Source organism: Quercus suber, unplaced genomic scaffold (genome assembly GCF_002906115.3).
Source record: "Quercus suber isolate HL8 unplaced genomic scaffold, Cork oak 2.0 scaffold_228, whole genome shotgun sequence".
In the NCBI taxonomy this organism is placed as follows: Eukaryota; Viridiplantae; Streptophyta; class Magnoliopsida; order Fagales; family Fagaceae; genus Quercus; species Quercus suber.
The window spans coordinates 172,484-196,130 of NW_027069686.1; the positions used below are offsets into that span (position 1 = coordinate 172,484).

The 23,647-nt window shown below is 34.8% G+C and overlaps 1 protein-coding gene and 2 pseudogenes across 1 annotated transcript; all 3 read left to right on the top strand.

The window, feature by feature from the left end:
• Positions 1-5,498: 5,498 nt before the first annotated feature.
• Positions 5,499-11,263, top strand: LOC112006656 (eukaryotic translation initiation factor 3 subunit B). Its single transcript, XM_065780212.1, has 11 exons — positions 5,499-5,746; positions 5,848-6,095; positions 6,327-6,475; positions 8,545-8,673; positions 8,939-9,067; positions 9,143-9,226; positions 9,311-9,435; positions 9,511-9,703; positions 9,818-10,350; positions 10,529-10,637; positions 10,759-11,263. The coding sequence occupies exons 1-11, from the start codon at positions 5,625-5,627 to the stop codon at positions 11,089-11,091; spliced, it is 2,154 nt and encodes a 717-aa protein (XP_065636284.1). The 5' UTR covers positions 5,499-5,624; the 3' UTR covers positions 11,092-11,263.
• Positions 11,264-11,823: 560 nt separating this feature from the next.
• On the top strand, positions 11,824-15,570 carry LOC112006654 (trans-cinnamate 4-monooxygenase-like; annotated as a pseudogene).
• A 4,559-nt stretch (positions 15,571-20,129) lies between these two features.
• On the top strand, positions 20,130-23,210 carry LOC112006646 (trans-cinnamate 4-monooxygenase-like; annotated as a pseudogene).
• Positions 23,211-23,647: the final 437 nt, after the last annotated feature.

Below are 23,647 nucleotides of genomic sequence, written 5' to 3' on the forward strand. Positions count from 1 at the left end.
TGCATATAAAAAAAAATGAAGTAAGTTCTTGCCTTCTTGGTCCTTAATTTGAAGGTTTAGTGGGGGCTATAGATTCTTCCATCGATCATACATGTGTATTACAATTCCTATGGTAAATTGATTCAAACCTTTACCCTACGTCGTGGATCATGACCATGTATGGGTCTACCCTCATATGACAAACAACGACCATATACCCACCATGGTCAAGATTCCATGGGGTCCCAATCTCCCATGCCACGTTAATTAACCTTCTAACTACTTGCATATATATGTTTACCGGAAATAATAATTCTCTATTTGTACCAAACTTTTCTTTCAAATTTTTCTAGAAGTTCTCTATAGATTTTAACAAGACAGACAAATAGACATATAATAGAAAGAACATATATAGGTCACCCTTCTCGAATGGCTTAATTTATAAAGGGAAAGTTTGTGGAAATAGCCTATCGATGTCCATACGTTGATCTCCCCAAAATGTAATATTATTGCAAGTAATTGATTAAAATACTCTAATTATGAAATTACATAAGAACTAAGCACTTTGTTCCGATGATCTTATATTCATCTCAAAAAAGAAAAATTTACAATTGTTTAAGGCATTACATTATTTTTTCAAGATACAGTTGTACTTTCACCTATTTAAAAAAAAAAAAAAATATATATATATATATATATTTTATAATTTTATAAAAAAGTCCATTAAGTTGTACTTTCACCTATTTAAAAAAAAAAAAAAATATATATATATATATATATTTTTTTTTTAATTTTATAAAAAAGTCCATTCAAATGAGTACTTAAAAAAGTGTATATGCCCTTGTTCCGCCACTGAAAGGTATGTTTATTGGTTAGCCATTGAATGTGAACTCAAATAGCACTTCATTCCAATTATAGTGGGTGTAACAATTTTAAGCGTACGCTTGGATTGGGCGTTTTGCCCAATCCTTGCGTTTTGTGTTTTGTCTGTGGGTCCATGAATACTGTTTATAAATTCACAAAAGTCATCTAAATATAAATTTTAATATAAATTTGGGTCTCATATAATTATTTACACATCTAAAAATTATTTTACTATAATATTTTTAATAATAAATTTTTAATTTTTAGCAAATAAACAATATTCAAACGCATCTTTAAAGAAGTCACAATTACATTTGAAAGGACTGACGACAGTTTACCAAAAAAAAAGAAAAAGAAAGGACTGATGACCTATTGCCTGTTAATGGGGAGGGCCCAACACACTGCCCAAGCCGCTTGGGACAAAAAACACCAAATAAATTATAACAATAATAAGGTTTGGACATTTTTCAAGCTTGACCCAATGGAACTTCGTGTATACTCCCTTGCATACTCCAAAACACGGTAAGCTTCAATAAGCCCCACAGTTTCAGGGAACCAACTTTGTCGGTAGATATCCTATATATTGATGTGTATTCTGTTTGTATAATTAATGTACAATAAAGAGCTTCATACAAGCTGGGTATCTGTTAAGTATAAGTAAAATGAGTATTCTACAAATATAGTATACTAAGCTAAGTCCGATGGATTAGGCTAAGTTAGACTAAGTTATATACTAACACCCCCCTTCAAACTTGAGGTGGCAAGGAAGAAGTCAATTGGAGTTTGGATATAAGATCTCGAAGATAACTAGGCAGGTGAGTTTGGTGAAGATATTAGCAGATTGGTCGGCAGAGGAGATGGAGAATAACTAAAGATTACTTTTCTTGAGATGCTGGCGAGTGACATGGCAGTCGATTTCAATGTGTTTGATGCGTTTATGGAAGAGATCGTTATGAGCAATGTAGATAGCACTACGATTATCACAATAAAAAGGAGTAATAGTGGGCTGTGGAGCATCCATGTTAGCCAAGAGCTATCGAAGCCAGACAAGCTCGCAAGTGGTGTCGACAAGGGCATGATACTTAGCCTTGGTATTGGAATGGGAAACCACATCTTGCTTCCTGCTACACCATGAGACAAGAGAAGTACCCAACAAAAAACAAAAACTTGTGATGAAGCATCAATCAGTCGGATCACTTGCCCAATCTACATCTGAATAAGCATGGAGCTCAAGAGAAGACTGAGAGGAATAGTGAAGACCACGATAAAGTGTACCCTTGATGTATCGGAAAATCTGAAGAACAACAACATAGTGAACAGAACGAATGGCGTCCATGAATTTACTAACCATACTCACAGCATGTGAAATATTCAAGCGAGTGATACTAGATATATAGATCAAACTACCAACCAATTGACAGTAATAAGTAGCATCTGATATAGGTTCACCATCTAAGGGTGTGAGCTTGGTATTGAATTTCAAGGGAGTGGAAACAGTCTTATTCGGCTTTGAAGAGAAGATCAGAAGCATATTTAGCGTGGGAAAGATTGAGGATAAGGTAACCTCAAGCCTAAGAAAATAGTTGAGAAAACCTAAGAAAATAGTTGAGAGTGCCTAAATCTTTCTTCTCAAAATGCTGACTAAGGAAGTGCTATAGAGAGCAGATACCTACAGAGTCATCTCTAGTAATAATCATGTTATCAACATAAAAAAGAATATGAGTGATACCAGCAGAGGATCTTTGGACGAAGAGAGCAGTGTCATGAGAACTTGAAGTGAAACCCTGTTGAGCAATAACTGAGCTAAACTTTTCAAACCAAGCAGCCCGAGATGCCTGCTTGAGGCCATAAAGAGCACGACAAAGGCGACAAACTTGACGGCCTAGGTGAGTATAACTAGGAGGTGGTTGCATGTACACTTCTTCTTGGAGGTCTGCATAAAGGAAAGCATTCTTCACATCCATTTGATAAAGAGGATAAAGGTGAACAACAAATGGCGGCCACAGCAATGAGACATCTGACAGATGTAAGGCGAGCATCTAGAGAAAATGTTTTCTAATAGTCAATGCCATATTCCTGAGTAAAGCCTTTGGCAACTAGGTGAGTCTTGTATTGTTCAACAAATCCATCAGCCTAGGTCTTGATCTTGTAAACCCATCTACAACCGACTACAGACTAACTAGGAGGCAAATTAATCATATCCTAAGTGTGATTTTTGTGAAGGGCATCTAGTTCTTCGGACATAGCTTGCTGCCAAAAAAGGTCAGTATGAGCCTTACAATAGGTGTGAAGCTCGTAGAGGGTAGCAAGAGCAAAAGAGCAGTGATAATCAGTGAGATATGGAGGAGGAACGTTTACCTGAGTAGAGCGATGAAGGTTAGGACCAACAAGAGGCTTAGGAGATGGTGGTGCCACAAGATCCAAGATAGGCAGGTCATGTGTTGAGGACAAAGCTGGAGATAAGTTGTCTAAGAGGATAGCCGATGTTGAAGAATCCTCCATAAGTTCAAGATAAAGAGGGATGAAAAGATTAGTAAAAATAGGAGACTTTGAGGAAGAGGACATAGGAAACTTGAAGACTCGTGAAAGGACAATGTTCCAAGAACTCAACACGATGGGAGAAATAAAGGCAATGAGTTATGGGATCATAGCAGCGAAATCCCTTTTGGGATATACCATAGCCAAGGAAACAACAGAGATGAGCATAAGGATGGAGTTTTGTTCGTTCGTGAGTAGGAAGAGAGACAAAACAAGCATAACCAAAAACTCGAAGAAATGAGTAGTCAAGGGTTTGAAATGGTGAAGGAATACGAAATGGTGTAAACAGCAATGAATGTTACCTCACCCCAAAAGCGCTCAGGAATAGAGGTTGAAATGAGAAAGGTGCGGTCAACATCAAGAATGTGACGATATTTTCTTTCTATACGACCATTTTTTTAGAGGTGTAAGGACAAGATCAGTAAAAGTTTAGTTAGTTCTTTTTAATATTAGGTTCAACTTTGACATTCGTATCTTGGTTATGGTTACAAATCCAGGTATCGGGTTTGGGTCGTGACATATTTGTTTCATCTAAATAATAATAATAAAAATAACTCATGGATTAAAATAAAATGGTATGTTTGGTAGACTGTAATAAACACTGTAATGTAATAATTAATTCTATGCAGGAACAGACCTAGGATTTTAAGCTAGTAGGGGCCAGAGTAGAAAGAAAGAAAAAACTCTAAATAAACATCCATATAGTATAAAAAAATTATAAATACACAAAATCGTTGTTTCTAAATACATTAAGATGCAATCATCTACCAACAAAGACAAAATCAAAACAAAATAATGTTTTTTTTTTTAATACTATACTGGTTAGGATTTTTTTATTTTTATTTATTTATTTATTTATTTTTTAAGTTAGAGCATTCCCAATGGTGATGCTAAAATTTTTAGCTTTTAGTACTTCAAAAAGCTACTTTATCTATTTTACTACATCACTTTACAATATACCGAATATCAAATGTTCTATTTTTTTTAATCATTTCATTTAAAATAATATAAACAACTCATTAAAATAATAAGGAAGAGAGAGAATTTGAGTTTTTTAATTGAAGGAAGAGATATAATCTTAATAAAATATTTTATTTTATTTTATTTTTAACAACTTGCCACAGTCAACTAGTATTTATACCAGTTTGCTATAGTTGCAAAAAAAAAATAGTTTTAGCTTCTCCAATAACATATGTTTTTTTTTTTTTTTTTGTTCTTTGACTGTAAAATAGTTTTTTTGCTAAAATACAATCACCATTGTGAATATTTTTATTGTTTTTATTAAGTTTTTGAATTGAATAGTTGCTATTTGAGTTAGACTGATTAGGAAAAAGGAGGGCCCAAATTCAAAAATGAAATATAGAATGACTAAAAAAAAAAAAAAAGGACCCAGGGGTGCCCAGGCCCATGGGCCCCCACCTGGGTTCATCCCTGTTCCTATGGTTTTTTTTTTTTTAAATTTTTTAACACAAGATAGAAATTTTATTTTAGTATAATCTAAGTGTATATGTGTGTGAAGCTCCCTCTTGAAGACTTGAACCCTGACTCTTGCCTCCCACACCTTACAAGTGCTTATACTTATGGAGTGACCATTACACCAAGGGTGTGTGGTGGTCTATTCCTATGATTTAATTATTTAGTAATTTGGTTATATTTTTATTATAAGAAATATTTATTCTTTATGAATAGTTATTTTTAAAAAATGAGGAATAACTATTTATCTCTAAAAAAGTTGTAATAACTATTCTTTAGTAGGTGTATTAATTTCTAAAATTAATATATTTTCAAATAAACAAATTTTTCATATATACATAACAATTATGAAAATAAAAAATTGTAAAAAATTAACTAATCTCCCTTTTTAAAAATTAAATGTAAAAAATATTATTTAAAAAAAATATAATTATATAAATAAGAGTGATTTAGTAGTAAGATGCACTCGTGGCCCATTAAAATATTTGAGCCTGAAATTTTTGGATTCTAATAGTAATAGACCCAATTATTTGGATAGGGCTTAAGTGGACTGGACTGAGACAATAAACATCCTTGTAAGCCTATTTTTTTTAAAAATTTATTATATAAATAGATAGCCTAATGAATCTTTAGTCTTTGCCACAACCCTAGAATATTTGTCGTCTAGTGTCTACTATGCTCTCGCGGTCTCTCTCTTCCAGTTCCTTGCACCATAAGGCAGAAATTATCTTTCTGTAACAGTTACAGAGAGAGTGAAAAGAAAGGCAAACATGGCGGACGTGATGGTGATGAAAGAGATAGAGACGACGGCGTCTTTTCTCGGAATTGATTTCGTCCAACTCGACCTCAATTCCATTTACCTCCCTCCTGGCCAAGACTTCGGCATCCCAAGGTATAACACCCAATTTATTATTATTATTAGCAATTACATACATGCTGAATTATATATAAGTTTCAGTTTGGATTTGACACTGTTTCTGGATTGTAATGTAGCGATGATGAAGAAGGAGATAAGAATCTGAATAAGGATTTGGAGTTGTACGGTAGTGGGTTTAGCAACATTATTATTGTTGACAATCTCCCTGAAATAGATGCGAAAACGAAGAAAGAAAAGCTTGAAGATGTTATTCATAGAATCTACAGTCAGATTGGTGTCATCAAGGAGAATGGCCTTTGCATGCCTGTTGATTCTCAGACACAATGTACCTTCGGCTATTGCTTTATTGAGTTCAATACCCCTGAGCTACCTCTCTCTCTCTCTCTCTCTCTCTCTCTCTCTCTCCACTCATTGATATGAATTTAACCTTTGGATACTTTTGGATACTTATTATATAGTATATACCAATGCAATTGGATTGTTATGTTAGTTAAAGTTTCTGTTTTTATATTATATATATATTATGCCTGTTACTTTTTATATTTTATAAGCAGTGGGGTTTAATGCTTACGCTTATGCATGTCCTTTTTCTTGTAGGAAGCTGAGCTTGCAAAGGAGAGAACTAATGGGTACAAGTTGGACAAGCGTCACATTTTTGTGGTCAACATGTTCGATGATTTTGATACCTTCATGAAAGTTCCAGAGCAGTGGGCCCCTCCTGAATTTAAGCCATATACTCCGGGGGTATTTCTTCAATCAATCTGTTTCTTTCATGATTTCTGATCTCTTATTGTCCTTAAAATTCCGATTGAACTTGAGTATGTTACTATCAGCTGCTTTTACTATGCCTACATGCATATATAATTCACTTCCCTAAAAACCCATGCTTCGAATTTCCAGCACTCACCGTTTCTTGACGCATTTACATAATGATTTGTTCTTTTTTCTATTTTCTACATCATTCTCACCCCCTTTCCTCTCCTTTTTCCGTCCTCCGTACATATCATATCAAACACCACTTTTTGGACTATAAAAACAAAGGTTCGGTTAATGTGTGCCTTAAGCCATCCACTTTTGGAAACGTTTTTTTGAAAATTGAAAAAGTTATCAATATTTTTTCAATTCTTGAAATTTTTTTTTTCCAAAAATAAAAATTATTGTGTGCTCTAACACGTTAGTAAAGTCCTAAAACAAAAGGCAAAGGACAATAGTTCCCTTGCAAAAGAGCAATGGGGAACAGATGATGAATATATTCACCACTATGTTCACACGTGCAACCCCAATCCACTAGGGTAACATGTTTAATATGGTTTTTCTGAAAAAAGCAACTTTATATGCAAAAAAGAAAAAGAAAAAGAAAAAAACCGAGGAAAAGATGAAATTCTATGATCAGATTCCCCCATCCTCTTTAGAATCCAAATAAGAAAAACATACACGTATCTTTGTCCTTAGCTACTAATAGCAATATTTTTTGGTAAGTTACACAACACCACACATCAAGTTAAAACTAAATCGTGTATTTAAACTGCCATTTTATCGCTAGTATTTTTGATGCAATGCATGAGAACTTGTTAGAGAACACTTTTTATTTAAAACATATAACATTTTATTTGTAGCTCATATTTCTACGACTCACATAAATTAGATCTAAAATAAATCAAAGTTCATTATAATTTGCGTAAAGGTACCTTCTTTGCACGTTTTAATATGTAATAGGTATGCTTTTAGATTTGTTCACTGTTGACCAAATAGATAGTTTATGTTGTTCCTAATTTCCTGTGAACAATCGTCGGACGAAATGGGTAATTACCCATAATTAGCCAACTATTTAGTTAGTTGGCCCGGTTTGCAAACAATATACATTACTAACACCTCGAGTCTTAGAAACTCGAATTTTGCGCTCAGACCTCGACTTTTTGAGGGTCGATTTTTTCTGTTTGACGTGGCAAAAATCGACCCTCAAAAAGTCGAGGTCTGAGCGCAAAATTCGAGTTTCTAAGACTCGAGGTGTTAGTAATGTATATTGTTTGCAAACCGGGCCAACTAACTAAATAGTTAGAGAAAAAAAATTACTTACCTATTTCCTCCACAATCGTCTCCCAGCTAGTTGTTTATGGAGAAGGTGTAGAGGGGTTTTCTTTGGGTCAGATTGGGGGACGAATTTAAGTATCACCTTGTGAATTGGAAGACAGTGTGCAACCATATTAGACAGGGAGGATTTAGAGTGAGGTAGATGGGGTGGTTTAACCAAGCTCTGTTGTGAAAGTGGTTATGGAAATTTGCTACAGTAAAGAATGCTCTCTGGAGGTAGGTGGTGGTATGCAAATAGGGTTGTGATTGGGCCTGGTGGTGTTTGAAGGAGTCTGAAGCTGGCTATGGAGTGTGCTTTTGGAAGTATATTCGAGTGGGTTGGCACTGGTTTTCCAGGTCTATTTCGCTTACTGAGGGAAAAGGGGCTAATGTTTGTTTTTGGCTTGATTGTTGGTGCAGAGTTGGGGTTCGAAAGGATCTTTTCCCTTTTCTGTTTAGCATTGCTCTGGATTAGGGGGCTACTGTGGCATATAATTTGTGTTGGCAGGATGGGTCCATGTTTTGGGATGTTGAACTCATTGCTTACTTTCATTAATAGTTATTCTTTTTCTTGACTAATTTGTTTTCTTAGTATATATCTTGTATACCGAGGTCTTTTTCAATAAAATATTAGTATTCATCAGAAAATTTCATGCGAACAAATTCCCTCTCTATCTGCACTATTTATCTGTTTTTTCCCTTTGAAAGTCTATTATGATCTATATGCTCTTGCGTCATTACAGGAAAATCTTCAACAATGGCTGACTGATGAAAAAGCTCGTGATCAGTTTGTGATTCGTGCGGGTTCAGATACAGAGGTTTTGTGGAATGATGCAATGCAGCCGAAGGCTGAGCCTGTTTATAAGCGTGCTGTGAGTAGAATATATATATATATATATATCTAAGTCTAAATATCCTGATACTATCACATAATACTGTTGATTATGTATTGTTGGGAGGATATCTCTCTCTTTCCTGTGATAGTTTGATACTAAAGCTTAGTGTGGCGTACTTCTACTTACAACAATTAATGAACATCTGCCCACTGCTGGAACATTATTAATTGAAAATTTATCAATTGGCCAATTTATACTTTATATCACTTTGATGAATGGTCCTATTTGTTTTGCTTTACAGTTCTGGACTGAAAGTTTTGTGCAGTGGTCTCCACTGGGGACTTACTTGGCGACACTTCATAGGCAAGGTGCCGCTGTTTGGGGAGGTGCCAGTACCTTTAATCGTCTTATGCGCTATGCTCATCCTCAGGTTGAATTTTGTTTTTGGTTTCTCATTGTGTAACATTTTCCCCTTGATATATAATTTAATTGATATTAACTGCAGGTTAAACTGATTGATTTTTCCCCTGGTGAGAAATATTTAGTAACCTATAGCAGCCACGAACCAAGTAATCCTTGTGGTGCAAATGTGAGTTTTTCTACTTTGCCAGTCATTACTGAACTGTAAATTCATTGGGCCCGGAAATATTGATAATGTGAATTTATATTTTAGATGGTTGTGATAAATATTTTTGATGTGAGAACTGGAAAAGTGATGAGAGGGTTCAAGGGAAGTGCTGATGACTTTGATATTGGAGCAACTGGCGGTGTTAAAGGGGTGTCATGGCCTGTTTTCAGGTGAGTTTCTCTTCCTGCATATGACTATTTTCAATATCATTCCTTAATCTAATGGATTAATACCTTTTTTCCCAGATGGGCAGGGGATAAAGAGGACAAATATTTTGCTAGAATTGGGAAAAATATTATCTCTGTCTATGAAACAGAAACCTTTTCACTTATTGACAAGAAATCCTTGAAGGTTGAAAATGTTGTGGATTTCAGTTGGTCACCTACTGATCCAATTTTTGCTCTCTTTGTTCCTGAGCTGGGGGACCATCCTGCTAGGGTGAGCATTGTTGTTTAATATGGATATGATTTTTTATTTACAAGTTGTGCTTTCTCTTCTCTCAAATGTATGAATTAAGTTACATTAATGTAAATTCATCCAAATGATTCTCAGGTAAGTCTTATGCAAATCCCAAGTAAGGATGAGTTAAGGCAGAAGAATCTTTTCAGTGTTAGTGAATGCAAAATGTACTGGCAAAGCAATGGGGATTATCTTGCTGTTAAGGTTGATCGATATACAAAAACGAAAAAAAGCACATGCACAGGTTTTGAGCTTTTTCGTATAAGAGAACGGGGTATTCCCATTGAGGTTTTTGAGCTTGAGAATAAGAACGATAAGATTATTGCCTTCGCATGGGAGCCAAAAGGTCACAGGTTTGCAATTATCCATGGTGATAACCCAAGACCCGATATAAGTTTCTACTCAATGCGCTCTGTAAACAATACACACAAGGTCAAAAAGCTCACTACTCTGAAAGGGAAGCAGGCAAATACTCTTTTCTGGTCACCTGCTGGTCGCTTCATTATACTAGCAGGATTAAAGCGTTTCAATGGACAGTTGGAGTTTTATGATGTTGATGAGCTTGAAACCATGGCAACAGCAGAGCATTTTATGGCAACAGATATTGAATGGGATCCTACTGGAAGGTAATTTTGTGGTTTAATTATTTGGCTATATTCAAATCAAAGTGCACTGCATAACTGCTATATTCATTTCATGGTTAAGATATATACCTGCATTGAATTAGTTGGAAGGCAATCCAGCAGATTTTTTTCTTTTTCTTGTAATCTTGGTTGTAACATTTGACCTTTTTGCATCTATTAGGTATGTTGGAACTGCAGTGACTTCAGTACATGAGATGGAAAATGGTTTCAACATCTGGTCCTTCAATGGCAAGCTACGTTATAGGATCTTGAAGGATCCTTTCTTTCAGGTAATCTTACCAATATTCCATGGTTTTTAACCCTGTCTTGTATATACACGAACTCAATTTTCCTTCTCTATTACAAGTGAAATTATTTGCTGTATACTTGTTCTCATACTGTTTTTAACAGTTATCGTGGCGCCCAAGACCACCGTCAGTATTGAGTCCTGAGAAAGAAGAAGAGATTGCTAAGAACTTAAAGAAGTACAGTATGAAGTACAAGGTAGAGGACCAGGATGATTCAATGCTATTGAGTGAGCAAGATCGTGATAAGCGGAGGATGTTGAAGGATGAATGGGACAAATGGGTCAATGAGTGGAAGCATTTGCATGAAGTAGAAAAACTGGAGAGGCTGGAACTCAGGGATGGAGAAGCCAGCGATGAAGAGGAGTATGAAGCAAAAGAAGTTGAAGTTGAGGAGATATTGGATGTTTCCGAGGAGGTCCTTTCGTTTGAGGAGTAATATTAGTGATAATTTTTTTAGGGCTTTATTAGAATCCTCAATTTACAGCACATTTCATGCTCTTTCAGCTTAAAGAAATTGCATTTGGTTTGAAAAAGTGTAGAATTTGGTACAGTTAAATCATTTTTTATTTGGATGATTATAATAAACAAAAATATACATTTGCAATAAATATGGTTTCCCTAATAAAAATTCCTAGTTATCACACGTGGTTAGGTTCTTATCATTAATTTGGTCCACGAACTTTCAAGTTCTATGTTGGACACACTACAATTTGGATTGAAATGACATTGTTAGGATTTTGTCCTAATTAACGGAACTCAATTACAACTTGAACCATGTGGTTTGTTTCTCTTACTCTATATAATCATAACCGATTTCTACATAAAGTTTTCCATCTCCATCTCGACCAAAATGAGTACCAAGTTTTGTGGTTGTGGATCAAAGTTTAATTTCTTCTATATATGATTTTGTTGGAGAAAAATGCAGCAGCAAAACAAATATAATAAAAATAAAAGCACCATCTTTTCCATCATTTGTGTTTATGATTCCTTTAAATCACCTGCTTACTTAACCCTCTCCAACCTCAACCCTTCAACTTTTGGCCTCTAAATCTAACACACGTCAATTAATTAATTGTGTCAACACCCTCCTCCACTAACTACCTCACTCACTGAATGCCCGTGCACCTAACCCCTCACTCCCAGCAGCTATGCCTATACCCTCTCTCTATATTATAAAAAGTCTTTCTTCAATTCCCACCCAACTCTCATTATCATATACCTAACTAGCTAGCTCCTTTACAACTACGTCTACGTGTATACCTACTCCATCTCCCACAACCACCATGGACCTTCTCTTTTTAGAAAAACTCCTCCTATCCCTCTTCTTCACCATTCTTCTCGCTATCTTCAACTCTAAACTTCGTGGCAAGCGTTTCAAGCTCCCACCTGGTCCTATTCCCGTCCCCATTTTTGGCAACTGGCTCCAAGTCAAGTTGGCGATGACCTCAACCACCGCAACCTCTCCCACCTCGCTCGCAAATATGGTGACATTTTCTTGCTCCGCATGGGCCAACGCAACCTTGCCAAAGAGGTCCTTCACACTCAAGGGGTCGAGTTTGGTTCACGAACTAGTGTTTGATATTTTCACTGGTAAAGGCCAAGACATGGTCTTCACTGTGTATGGTGAGCACTGGCGCAAGATGAGGAGGATCATGACTGTACCCTTTTTCACAAACAAGGTTGCTCAGCAATATAGGTTTGGTTGGGAGGAGGAGATTGCTAGGGTTGTTGATGATGTTAAGAAGATTCCCGAGGCATCAACAACTGGGTTTGTGTTGAGGAAACGATTGCAGCTTATGATGCACAATAACATGTATATAGAGGATCATGTCTGATAGGAGGTTTGAAAGTGAGGATGGCCCTTTGTTTGTGAGGCTTAAAACGTTGAATGGGGAGAGGAGTAGGTTGGCTCAAAGCTTTGTGTATAATTATGGAGATTTTATTCCCATTTTGAGGCCATTTTTGAGAGGCTATTTAAAGATATGCAAGGAAGTCAAGGAAAGGAGGTTGCAGGTCTTCAAGGATTATTTTCTTGAGGAGAGGAAGTAGGCTTTTCTTTCCTTTTCTATTGATGATTTTCTTTTCTTAATTACTCTTTTTAATTAGGTTCTATTAAAATCGAATTATTTATATTTATCTTTTTTTTTTAAATCCAAACAACAGAATGACTTTATTCTTCAACAATATACTAAAATATTTACATACAATACTATCCATTTCGTGTCATATGAGAATTTTTTTGATTCTTGATTTATAGGAAGCTCGCAAGCACGAAATCTACGGACAACAATGCTCTAAAATGTGCAATAGATCATATTCTTGACGCACAGCAAAAGGGTGAGATTAACGAAGACAGCGTCCTCTACATTGTTGAGAACATAAACGTTGCTGGTAAGTTACCTTATGTTTCTTTCACATAAAATATGATAGCAGTGTCCAAAAAAGAAAAGAGGTGTTAGATGAAACCAAAGGTATTATACAGTGGCGGAATTAGGATTTTATGAATGGAGGGCCAAAATTATAACAAATATGAAATTGAATTAATTTAATTGAGTTATACAAGAAAGATGAAGAGTTTGTGGGGTTAATCATTTTTCTTTTGTGATATTTAGGTAAATTTAGGAATAAAAGTCTAATATTTGAGAAGTTTGGGGGCCATGCCTCCCCACATCTCTAAGTAGTTTTGCCTCTAGTATATATGTAGTATTGCCACTATATGGACAATTATGTGGTGATTGGGTAAAAGCTTGGATCAAGGGCTTTGATGCATTAAACCCATCGGGGTAAAGTTTGGAAATTAAAAGTTACTAAATTTGAGGAAAAAGAAAATATATTTGTCAAAAAATAAAAGTAAAAAAGAAAAACGGATGAGCACATTAAAATTATGAGAAATGATATGTCTACAACAATTTTACAACATTTTTACAACAAATCCTAAGTGGCAAGTTGTTACTGGTTGTTATTGTTAGGGCAAAAAAGTAATCTTAGTGTTAATTTCAAATTTGAACCAATAACAACTAACTACCTGTGATTTGTTATAAAAATATTGTAAAATTGTTATAGACGTAGCATCTCTCTAAAATTATTAATCAAACCCGCAGCTTTGAAAAGTATTTTTTTTTTCAACGTAGATTTGATTGAACTTAAAAAGAAATTTTTGTGGATCCTATTCGTTCTCTTTTCATGTTTATCTGGAAAGTAAGGGGTTTTTATTTTTTATTTTTGGGTGAAGCCATAATTACAAAAGCGAACTATCAACAACTTCCCTATCTATTTTATCAAAAAAAAAAAAAAAAACTTCACTATCTAATAATTAATAAGACCAATATTCATCTCATAATAAGAGTTCAATTGAACGAAATGGACCGTCATTTTGAATTGATGGTCCACGAGAGGCGAAGATTCTTCCAACTCAGTCCCACGTACTACGTACACGGAATAGTAATAGAATGCAAGCAAATTGTTTCACATGTTATATTCTTCTGGGAAAGTTTAGGGATGATAAAATTTAAAAAGCAAAACAATGTTTTACCTTTAAAAAAAAAAAAGTTTGATATAGCATCCTAAATTTGTCATTTTGTCATCACGAACATTCAACCTTTGACTGCTATTCATGATGTTTAGCTTGAACAATTAATGTGCCTGCGCGCTGAGCTTATATATATGAATATAATATCAAAAGGCAAAATCATGTAAATGTAAATGTTGGTGCTTAAAAATGAGATGGTGGCATTCCGTACATTATTTGTCAGTTTGTGTGGTCTCTAACTTTGTTTGTTTGTTATTTTAGTGTATATTTGGATTGATTCATTTTCATTTCGTGTATTTTATTTATTTATTTCATATGAGAATAGTTACTATAACTTAAATCATCCAATCAAAAAGTGATACAGTACAATATCCTTTTTTAGGACGAAAATTAAATCATCCAATCAAAAAATGAAGAGGAATTTGTATCTAACATAATTTGTCCTGGTACAATTAAACAATAAAGCTATTGATTTAAAATTAAAAATGTAGTGCATTAATTGATTATATTCCTCCTCTGTCGGTATTGTTGTAGGCTTGATTATATTATGCAAAAATCTGATTGATGGTTCGCTAAGCTTTAAAAGAAAATGATATTAATTAATGTCACATGCATGCATGCATGAAGCAATTGAGACCACATTGTGGTCGATTGAACGGGGCATTGCTACGAAATGAGCTTGACACGGTGCTTGGTCCAGGTGTACAAATCACAGAGCCAGACACCCACAAACTCCCTTATCTACAAGCTGTAATCAAGGAAACTCTCCGGCTAAGGATGGCCATTCCTCTGTTAGTCCCACACATGAACCTCCATGATGCTAAGCTTGGCGGGTTTGACATTCCAGCTGAAAGCAAGATCCTTGTGAATGCATTGTGGCTTGCTAACAACCCTGCCAATTGGAAAAACCCACAAGTCTTCGGCCTGAAAAGTTTTTAGAAGAAGAGGCCAAAGTGGAAGCCAGTGGCAATGATTTTAGGTACCTTCCTTTTGGTGTTGGAAGGAGGAGTTGTCCAGCGATTATACTTGCCTTGCCGATTCTTGGAATCATGTTGGGACGTTTAATTAGTAAAAACTTTGAGCTCTTGCCTCCACCGGGACACTCAAAGCTAGACACTTCCGAGAAGGGAGGCCAATTCAACTTGCACATATTGAAGCATTCTACTATTGTTGCCAAGCCACGGGTGTTTTAATTAAGAAATCATTGTGTTCTCTCTCTCTTTCTCTCTATTGATTGAATTTGCATCTGTGTTTCTGTTAGATATGGAACTATGAATGCATAAATGGTATGAATTTTCCTATTGATCATTGAGTATGAGGCTCTGACCATTGGGTTAGAGATGTTATTGGTAATGGGAATAAAAAGTGTGGAGGTTTACGGTGTTTCGCAATTAGTAATTAGGCAACTCGCTGGTGTATCATAAATGTTGTAGTTTGTCCATTGCACCATACTTTGTGGCTGCGAGACAATTTCTAGAACAATTTAGCGATACTAAGTTAAACCATGTCCCTTGAAGTAAGAATGAGGAAGCCAATTGCATGGAATAAAGTGCTTCTGGACATAAAGAAATTAATCAGGTTGCACAAAGTCCCCCATGTTTAATTAAGTATAAGGATACTCTCATTAGTCATCGATAAGGAATTAGGGACCCAAATTTTTCATCTTGATACCCAAGTTAATGATTGAAGAAACCCAATCATTGATTATTTAAAAACCCAAGTGCTTGTACAAATAATGCTTTAAAACTTAAAGCTAGGAAATTTTTTTTTTAATGGGAAAACAAGATAAAACTTTATTCAAAAGAGGAGTTGACGGTATCCTATTGAAATGCATTAGTGATGATGAATCAAAGCAAATCTTAGTCAAAGTCCATGAAGGCATATGTAGTTCACACCAATCAGGTATAAAAATGAAATGGTTGATATACAGATATAGTTACTATTGACCAAGTGTATTGAAAGACTGCATTAAATATGCACAAGGTTGCGTAGAATGCTAAAAATATGGTCCAATTCCTAGGATTCCTACTTTAGATTTTCATGCGATAATAAAACCATAGCCCTTTAGAGGATGGGCAATGAATTTAATTGGAAAAATCAAACCAATTTCAAGAAAGAAAAATTGCTTCATAATCATTGCAATAGATTACTTTACAAAATAGGTTGAAGCAAAACCTTATAAAGAAGTGGGTGAGTTTGATGTTATTCAGTTTATAAAAGAAATGATAGTCCATAGGTTTGGAATTCCTCAATCTATAACAATGGACAATGGAACCAGAGTAAAAGCCTTCACACAAGAATACGGTATTCGAATTTTGAATTCCACACCATATTAAGCATAGGCAAATGGTCAAGTAGAAGCCACTAATAAGATTATCAAGAATAGTTTGAGGAAACTAGTGGATAGAAATCCTACAAGCTGGGACTATTTGTTGTCTGAAGTATTGTGGGCATATTGAACTTCAAAAAGAATGAGCATAAACACTACCCTATATTCTTTAGTTTTTGGCCATGATGTAATTTTACTCATGGAGATTACTGTGAGATTAATGAGGATTACAAGGCAAAATGAATTGACTTATTTGGATTATCAAGATGCGATGTTTGTAGAACTTGATGAAATAGATGAGGCTCGTATGGCAACTTTAGATTCTATTGTTGTACAAAAACAAAAAGTATCTAAGATGTATAGCACTAGGGATTTAGTTTGGAAAGTTATTTTGCCTATAGGGGTTAAAGATTCATATTTGGGTAAATGGTCTCCTAATTGGGATGGACATTTCTTAATCAACGAGGTATTTGATGGAAACACTTATAAGTTAATAGATATTAGTGGCAATGAGCATATGAGATCCATTAACGGCAAGTTTCTAAAATTAAATAAGCCAAGTATGAATGAATTGGCTTACTCACATAAATTTTTTTGAGATATGCATGTATGCATATTTCCAGGGGCCAAATGAATGGTTAAAATGAGCATTAGTGATTAAAATAATGGATCACAGTGCAATGAATGTATATAGAAGAAAATTCAAAATAAGGAAGGGTCATATAAGATGGAAGTGCAGATATAATTTCGAAATTGAAATTGGTCTAATACAATGGGAATGAATTTCCAAATACTTCTAATTTCTACTCAATGTAGGCCACTGAGAAAGTCAAATTCTATAGATTTAGAAAGAGCCTTGTTCTTATCCAACTGGCATTAATTCTTGAGATGCAGCTGTTAAATCTTTTAAAACATGCACATCAAGATCACTACCATGCTCCAGAGCATTTACTTAGTTTGGGAACCACTTCAAACTAGGTACACTGGTTCAAACACCAACATCACTGCTAGCATTACTCAAAACATTCAAAATATTACTGATGTTGCTCTTTGGGTTTGCTACAACTGTTTGAAAGCCATCGTTGAGAGGTATTCTCCCAACACCCGTACCACTCGGATGAACCCCAGAGCTCCCTATTCCAACAGAATGGAGTTTCCTAGCTTCATTTCTCAACTCCTGCAGCCAATTGGTCCTCTTCAGATCAACGATGAACCTGAAGATGTCCTCATGTATGCACCATCTCCTAAGAATCATGGACAACCTTTGCCTGCAGCCACCTGAGTTTTAAAGGACTTGTTGGATCAGGGGTTTGCGAATTGATCTAACTTAAAGCCTCAATTTTATCTTCTTTGCACCCTTTCGTTTTCTTGTATTAACTCATGCGCAATTGGCCTAAGTTTACACCCATCATGCGCGGGGGCATGTGTTAGGCTAAAAATAAGTATTTTCACACGTGTGAGCAGTCAGTTATCAACTAGTCAAAGTATGCAAACAATTACAATTTTCACATTAGCAATATATGGGAGATGTTACCAAATATAAGGAGGAGTGTATTAACTGTTTTTGGTCTACTATAAATAAAAATTAAAGGTATTATCACAAGGACACAACAAAAAATTCTGATAAACTAGATTCACATACTCGGGCAACACAAAGACAATTTTATGTTTGTAAATGCGTTTGCCTCGCATGAATTATCTAGGAATAGTTTTTTGTAATTTAACCCTTCAAAAACTTGATGCGACTTAAACAATGTCCATGCACCTAACCCTTCAAAAACTTGTTGTGACTTAAATAATGCTCTCAGGTGCAAGATTGTTGCGACAGTAAGTCTGAGGTCGAATCCACATAGAAAATGGAATTGACTAGCAAACTACAAGAAAATAAAACTAAAATAATAAAGTTTAATTGAAGAGATTTTGATGGTTTAGTAAAGATAATTTAAGTTGAGAGAAAATAATAATATATTAAGGTGCTAAAAGTTTAAGAATCCACACACAACACATTTATTGGTAGTCTTAACAATATTTATTTTATAACTCAACTGAAATGCATACAAAGAATGATCTTAGAAGGATGATCTTAGTCGAATGATTTAACAATAAGAACTCAAGAATTAATTGTATAAGGTAGTTTTATGAAATCGATTGATTTTAAACAAAACAAAACTAGTGAATTAATTCGCAGGAAATATTAAGTATTTATCGTGCCCGAAGTTTATAATAAATCAAAGAATTATACAGAACTAGACACTTTTCTAGATGAGTAAATTAATCAAAAACATAATAACATAAGTATTAAAACTATAAAATAATTGTTAAAAACATATCAATAAACGGTTGGGTTTCTCACTTTCACCCTTTACCTTAGCAAGACTTTTAACAAGCCATAATACAAACAAAACTCTAAAAATTGTAAAGGAACTTTAAAAAAATCTAAATTATGTATTACGATAGCTCTTCCTGATTTTTGCCCTAAAGAGCCTTTAAATAGGTCAAGTAAATCCTATTACAAGTTGAATTTCCGTTTGGAGAAAATCTCATGTTTTCAAGCTTTACTTAACCAACATTTTTTGGCCAATTTAAAGTTAGATTTTGGACTCTGATAAACTACAAAGTTGTATCCATTTAAGTTAACTTTCCAGCCCAACTTGAATCATCTAAACTGGACATTTGAACTAAAAGTTATGCTCAAAATACTAACTAATATACAGATTGAAATCCTAATCCGAATTAGACTTGGATTTAGTGCAAATTTTATTTGGTTTCTTGCTCTAATTGGACTTAAATTTAATTAGGTTGGCATTTTGACTTCATTATGACCCTTGTAAAAGTAAAGTCCATTAGCATTTTTCTTTACACAAATTCACTCATTTAATTCCATTCTCTTACAAAAGACATATTTACGCATTGAAATTCAATTAAGTAAAAAATTAATTATTCAGCATTATTCTAAAACCAAATATAAAATACATGAATTAACTTAAAATAAATATGATAATGCTTTCTAATAATAATATAAATATGCAAAATTAAGCTATTATCATAAGTAATAAAAAAAATTTATAAGTGTTAGCTCAGTAGATGGCAGTTTACTGTAACTCAGTTGCCAAAAATTTTGAGTAATATAGCAACATTGTTATAGTGTGTTTTTTGTAAAATGAGTGATTAAAATAGCTTTTTTTTTTCTTTTTCTTCTTCTTCTTCTTTTTTTTATTTTTTTTTATTTTTTTTATTTAAGTTTTGAGCAACCATAATGTAAGTGCTCTAATGCCTGTCAATTGTGTCAACACCCTCCACCGACTCCCCTGACTCAGCCTGGTCCTGGGGTGAAAGGTGGCTCGTCTATAATCGTATAGTGACGGCGGGGCGGGCCAATTAACACCTAACATAAGGAGCACCCTCCACCAAATCCCTCCTCACTTGATCACACAATGCCCATGCACCCAACTCCTCTCTCCCAGCTTCCCAATCACTCCCCACACATACCATCTCTCCCTCACTCTCTATATATTATGTAGTCTTCTTCAATTCCCCACCCACACTCTCATTCATATATGCCTAGCTAACTCCTTTACAACTACGTATATTACCTACTCGATCACCCACAACCATCATGGACCTTCTCTTCTTAGAGAGACCCTCCTATCCCTCTTCTTCACCATTCTTCTCGCTATCTTCATCTCTAAACTTCGTGGCAAGCGTTTCAAGCTCCCAACTGGCCCTATTCCCGTCCCCATTTTTGGCAACTGGCTCCAAGTTGGCGATGACCTCAACCATCGCAACCTCTCCGACCTCGCTCGCAAATATGGTGACATTTTTATGCTCCGCATGGGCCAACGCAACCTTGTAATTGTTGTGTCTTCCCCAGACCTTGCCAAAGAGGTCCTTCACACTCAAGGGGTTGAGTTTGGTTCACGAACTAGAAACGTTGTGTTTGATATTTTCACTGGTAAAGGCCAAGACATGGTTTCACTGTGTATGGCGAGCACTGGCGAAAGATGAGGAGGATCATGACTGTACCCTTTTTCACAAACAAGGTTGTTCAGCAATATAAGTTTGCTTGGGAGGAGGAGATTTCTAGGGTTGTTAATGATGTTAAGAAGATTCCCGACGCATCAACAACTAGGTTTGTGTTGAGGAAACGATTGCAGTTTATGATGTACAATAACATGTATAGGATCATGTTTGATAGGAGGTTTGAAAGTGAGTATGACCCTTTGTTTGTGAAGCTTAAAACATTGAATGGGGACAGAAGCAGGCTGTCTCAAAGCTTTGAGTATAATTATGGAGATTTTATTCCCATTTTGAGGCCATTTTTGAGAGGCTATTTAAAGATATGCAAGGACGTCAAGGAAAGGAGGAATCAGCTCTTCAAGGATTATTTTCTTGAGGAGAGGAAGTAAGCTTTTCTTTCGTTTTCTATTCATTATTTTCTTTTCTTCTCTTATAATAGGTTCCATTAAAATCGAATTATTTATATTTATCTTCTTCTTTTTTTTAATCCAAACAATATTATGTCTTTATTCTTCCTATTTTAAGTATAATTGATTGTTTTTCCAAAATTACTGTGTATTAATGAAAAATGTTAGAATTATTATCAATTTAATTATACAACAAACTATTTACAATTTATGTAACAATAGATAAATTAGTACATACAATACTATCCATTTCATGTAATATGAGAATTGTTTTGATTGTTGATTAATTTATAGGAAGCTCGCAAGCACGAAATGTACGGACAACAATGCTAAAAAAATGTGCAATAGATCACATTCTTGACGCTCAACGAAAGGGTGAGATTAATGAAGACAACGTCCTCTACATCGTTGACAACTTAAACGTAGCTGGTAAGCCAGCTACTTTTTGTTTCTTTCACAATATTGGTTGAAACCAAAGGTACTATATGGCCGGTTAATTCTCAAAGAATATGAGAATATAGTTAGTACAAATAACTTAAAAGAATATGTTTTTTTTCAAAAGTTATAAGTACAATATTCTTTTTTAGGACAAAAATAAAATCATCCAATCAAAAATTGAAGAGGAATTTGTATCTAATTTTTCTGGTATAATTAGATAGTTTTCCATACTTTTCAGTGTTTGTTAGTATAAGAAAAAATAAGTCAAAAGAAAACCATTTTTTATCAACATAAAAATTATGCTCTATCTTTAGAGATTGCTTTCCCCTTCTTTTTTTTTTTTTTTTAAAAAAAAAAAAAAAAAAAAAAAAAAGTGGAAAACCATTATATCTCATGGCTAGCTAATTAAAAGAAATTAGAAGGCTGTTTTCCAATACATTTGAAGTTGCTCTCAAATATAGAAAAACGAGATAATTTTATAAAAAATACCTTTTAGAAAATGATTCATTTTCTAAAAAAAATTTAATTAAAAAAAAAAACAAAAAGATAAATAAGCTCTTGATTTAAAATTAAAAATATAGTACATTAATTAATTATATTCCTCCTCTATGGATATTGTTGTAGGCTTATATTGTGCAAAAATTTGATTGATGGTTCACTAAGATTTTTAAAAAAATATATATTAGTATTAATTGGTGTTACATGCATGCAGCAATTGAGACTACATTGTGGTCGATTGAATGGGGCATCGCCGAGCTGGTGAACCATCAGGAGATCCAACAAAAGCTACGAAATGAGATTGACACGGTGCTTGGTCCAGGAGTGCAAATCACTGAGCCAGACATCCACAAACTCCCATATCTACAAGCTATAATCAAGGAAACTCTCCGGCTAAGGATGGCCATTCCTCTGTTAGTCCCACACATGAACCTCCGTGATGCTAAGCTTGGCGGGTTTGACATTCCAGCTGAGACCAAGAACCTTGTAAATGCATGGTGGCTTGCTAACAACCCAGCCAATTGGAAAAACCCACAAGACTTCAGGCCTGAAAGGTTTTTAGAAGAAGAGGCCAAAGTGGAAGTCAAGGGCAATGATTTTAAGTACGTTCCTTTCGGTGTTGGAAGGAGGAGTCACTACAAAAAAAGCGTGTTTTAGCCGCGTTTTGTAGCCGCGTTTTTGTAAAACGCGGCTACAGGAAACGCGACTCCAGCCTGTAGCCGCGTTTTTGGGGTCTATAGCCGCGTTTTTCAAACGCGGCTATAGACCCAGATTTTTGTAGTGAGTTGTCCAGGGATGATACTTGCTTTGCCAATTATTGGAATCACGTTGGGACGTTTAGTACAAAACTTTGAGCTCTTGCCTCCACCGGGACACTCAAAGCTAGACACTTCCGAGAAGGGAGGCCAATTCAGCTTGCACATATTGAAGCATTCTACTGTTGTTGCCAAGCCACGGGTGTTTTAATTAAGAAATCATTGTGTTCTCTCTCTCTCTCTTGAATACTGACATGTGTTCATAATGGGAAGGATATCTAGTATATTTTCAAGATCTGTTGGAAAGTGTAATTCTCATTCTATGTCATTGAAGACCAAATCATGATACTGATTACTAAAGAAGATTAAGGAATTGATTGCTAGAGAAAATCATGGGATTGAAGCAATCAATAATATGCAATTCAAATAAAATTATCACTGATTATTGTGTGTAATCTCTATTATTAATAGAGATTTTATTGTAATGTATTATTGCAAGGAGTGAAAAATGCACTATTTATATTGTGTGTAATCCCATTATTAATAAGGATTTCATTGTAATTTATTATTAGGAGGAGTGAAAAATGTACTATTTATTTGAGCTTTTGTCCCCTAAATGAAGACCAAGAGGTCAAACCACTTAAGGTGCATTTAGATACTGTTTATTTTGCTGAAAACTGAAAATACTGTAACCAAATAATTTTTAAATGTGTGAATAATGCTGTGGGACCTTTTTTAAGGAAAGTTTTGGTGAAAAAAGAGGTTTGTGGGTCTCATGAACAGTGCACGAGACCCACTGAAAGTGCTGAAATGCGTTTAAAAAAAAAAACACGCAGATGTGCAAAACTCAATATCCAAATGGATACTTAGGCTATGTTTGGTTCTATGTAAAATGTTTTCCAAATGTAAAATATTTTCAGGTGAAAATATTTTTCAGAAAAGAAAATGTTTTCCTGTGTTTGGTGGTATTTAAAAAAAATACTTCGAAAAATATTGGCGAAAATGCACTTTTCGTCCCT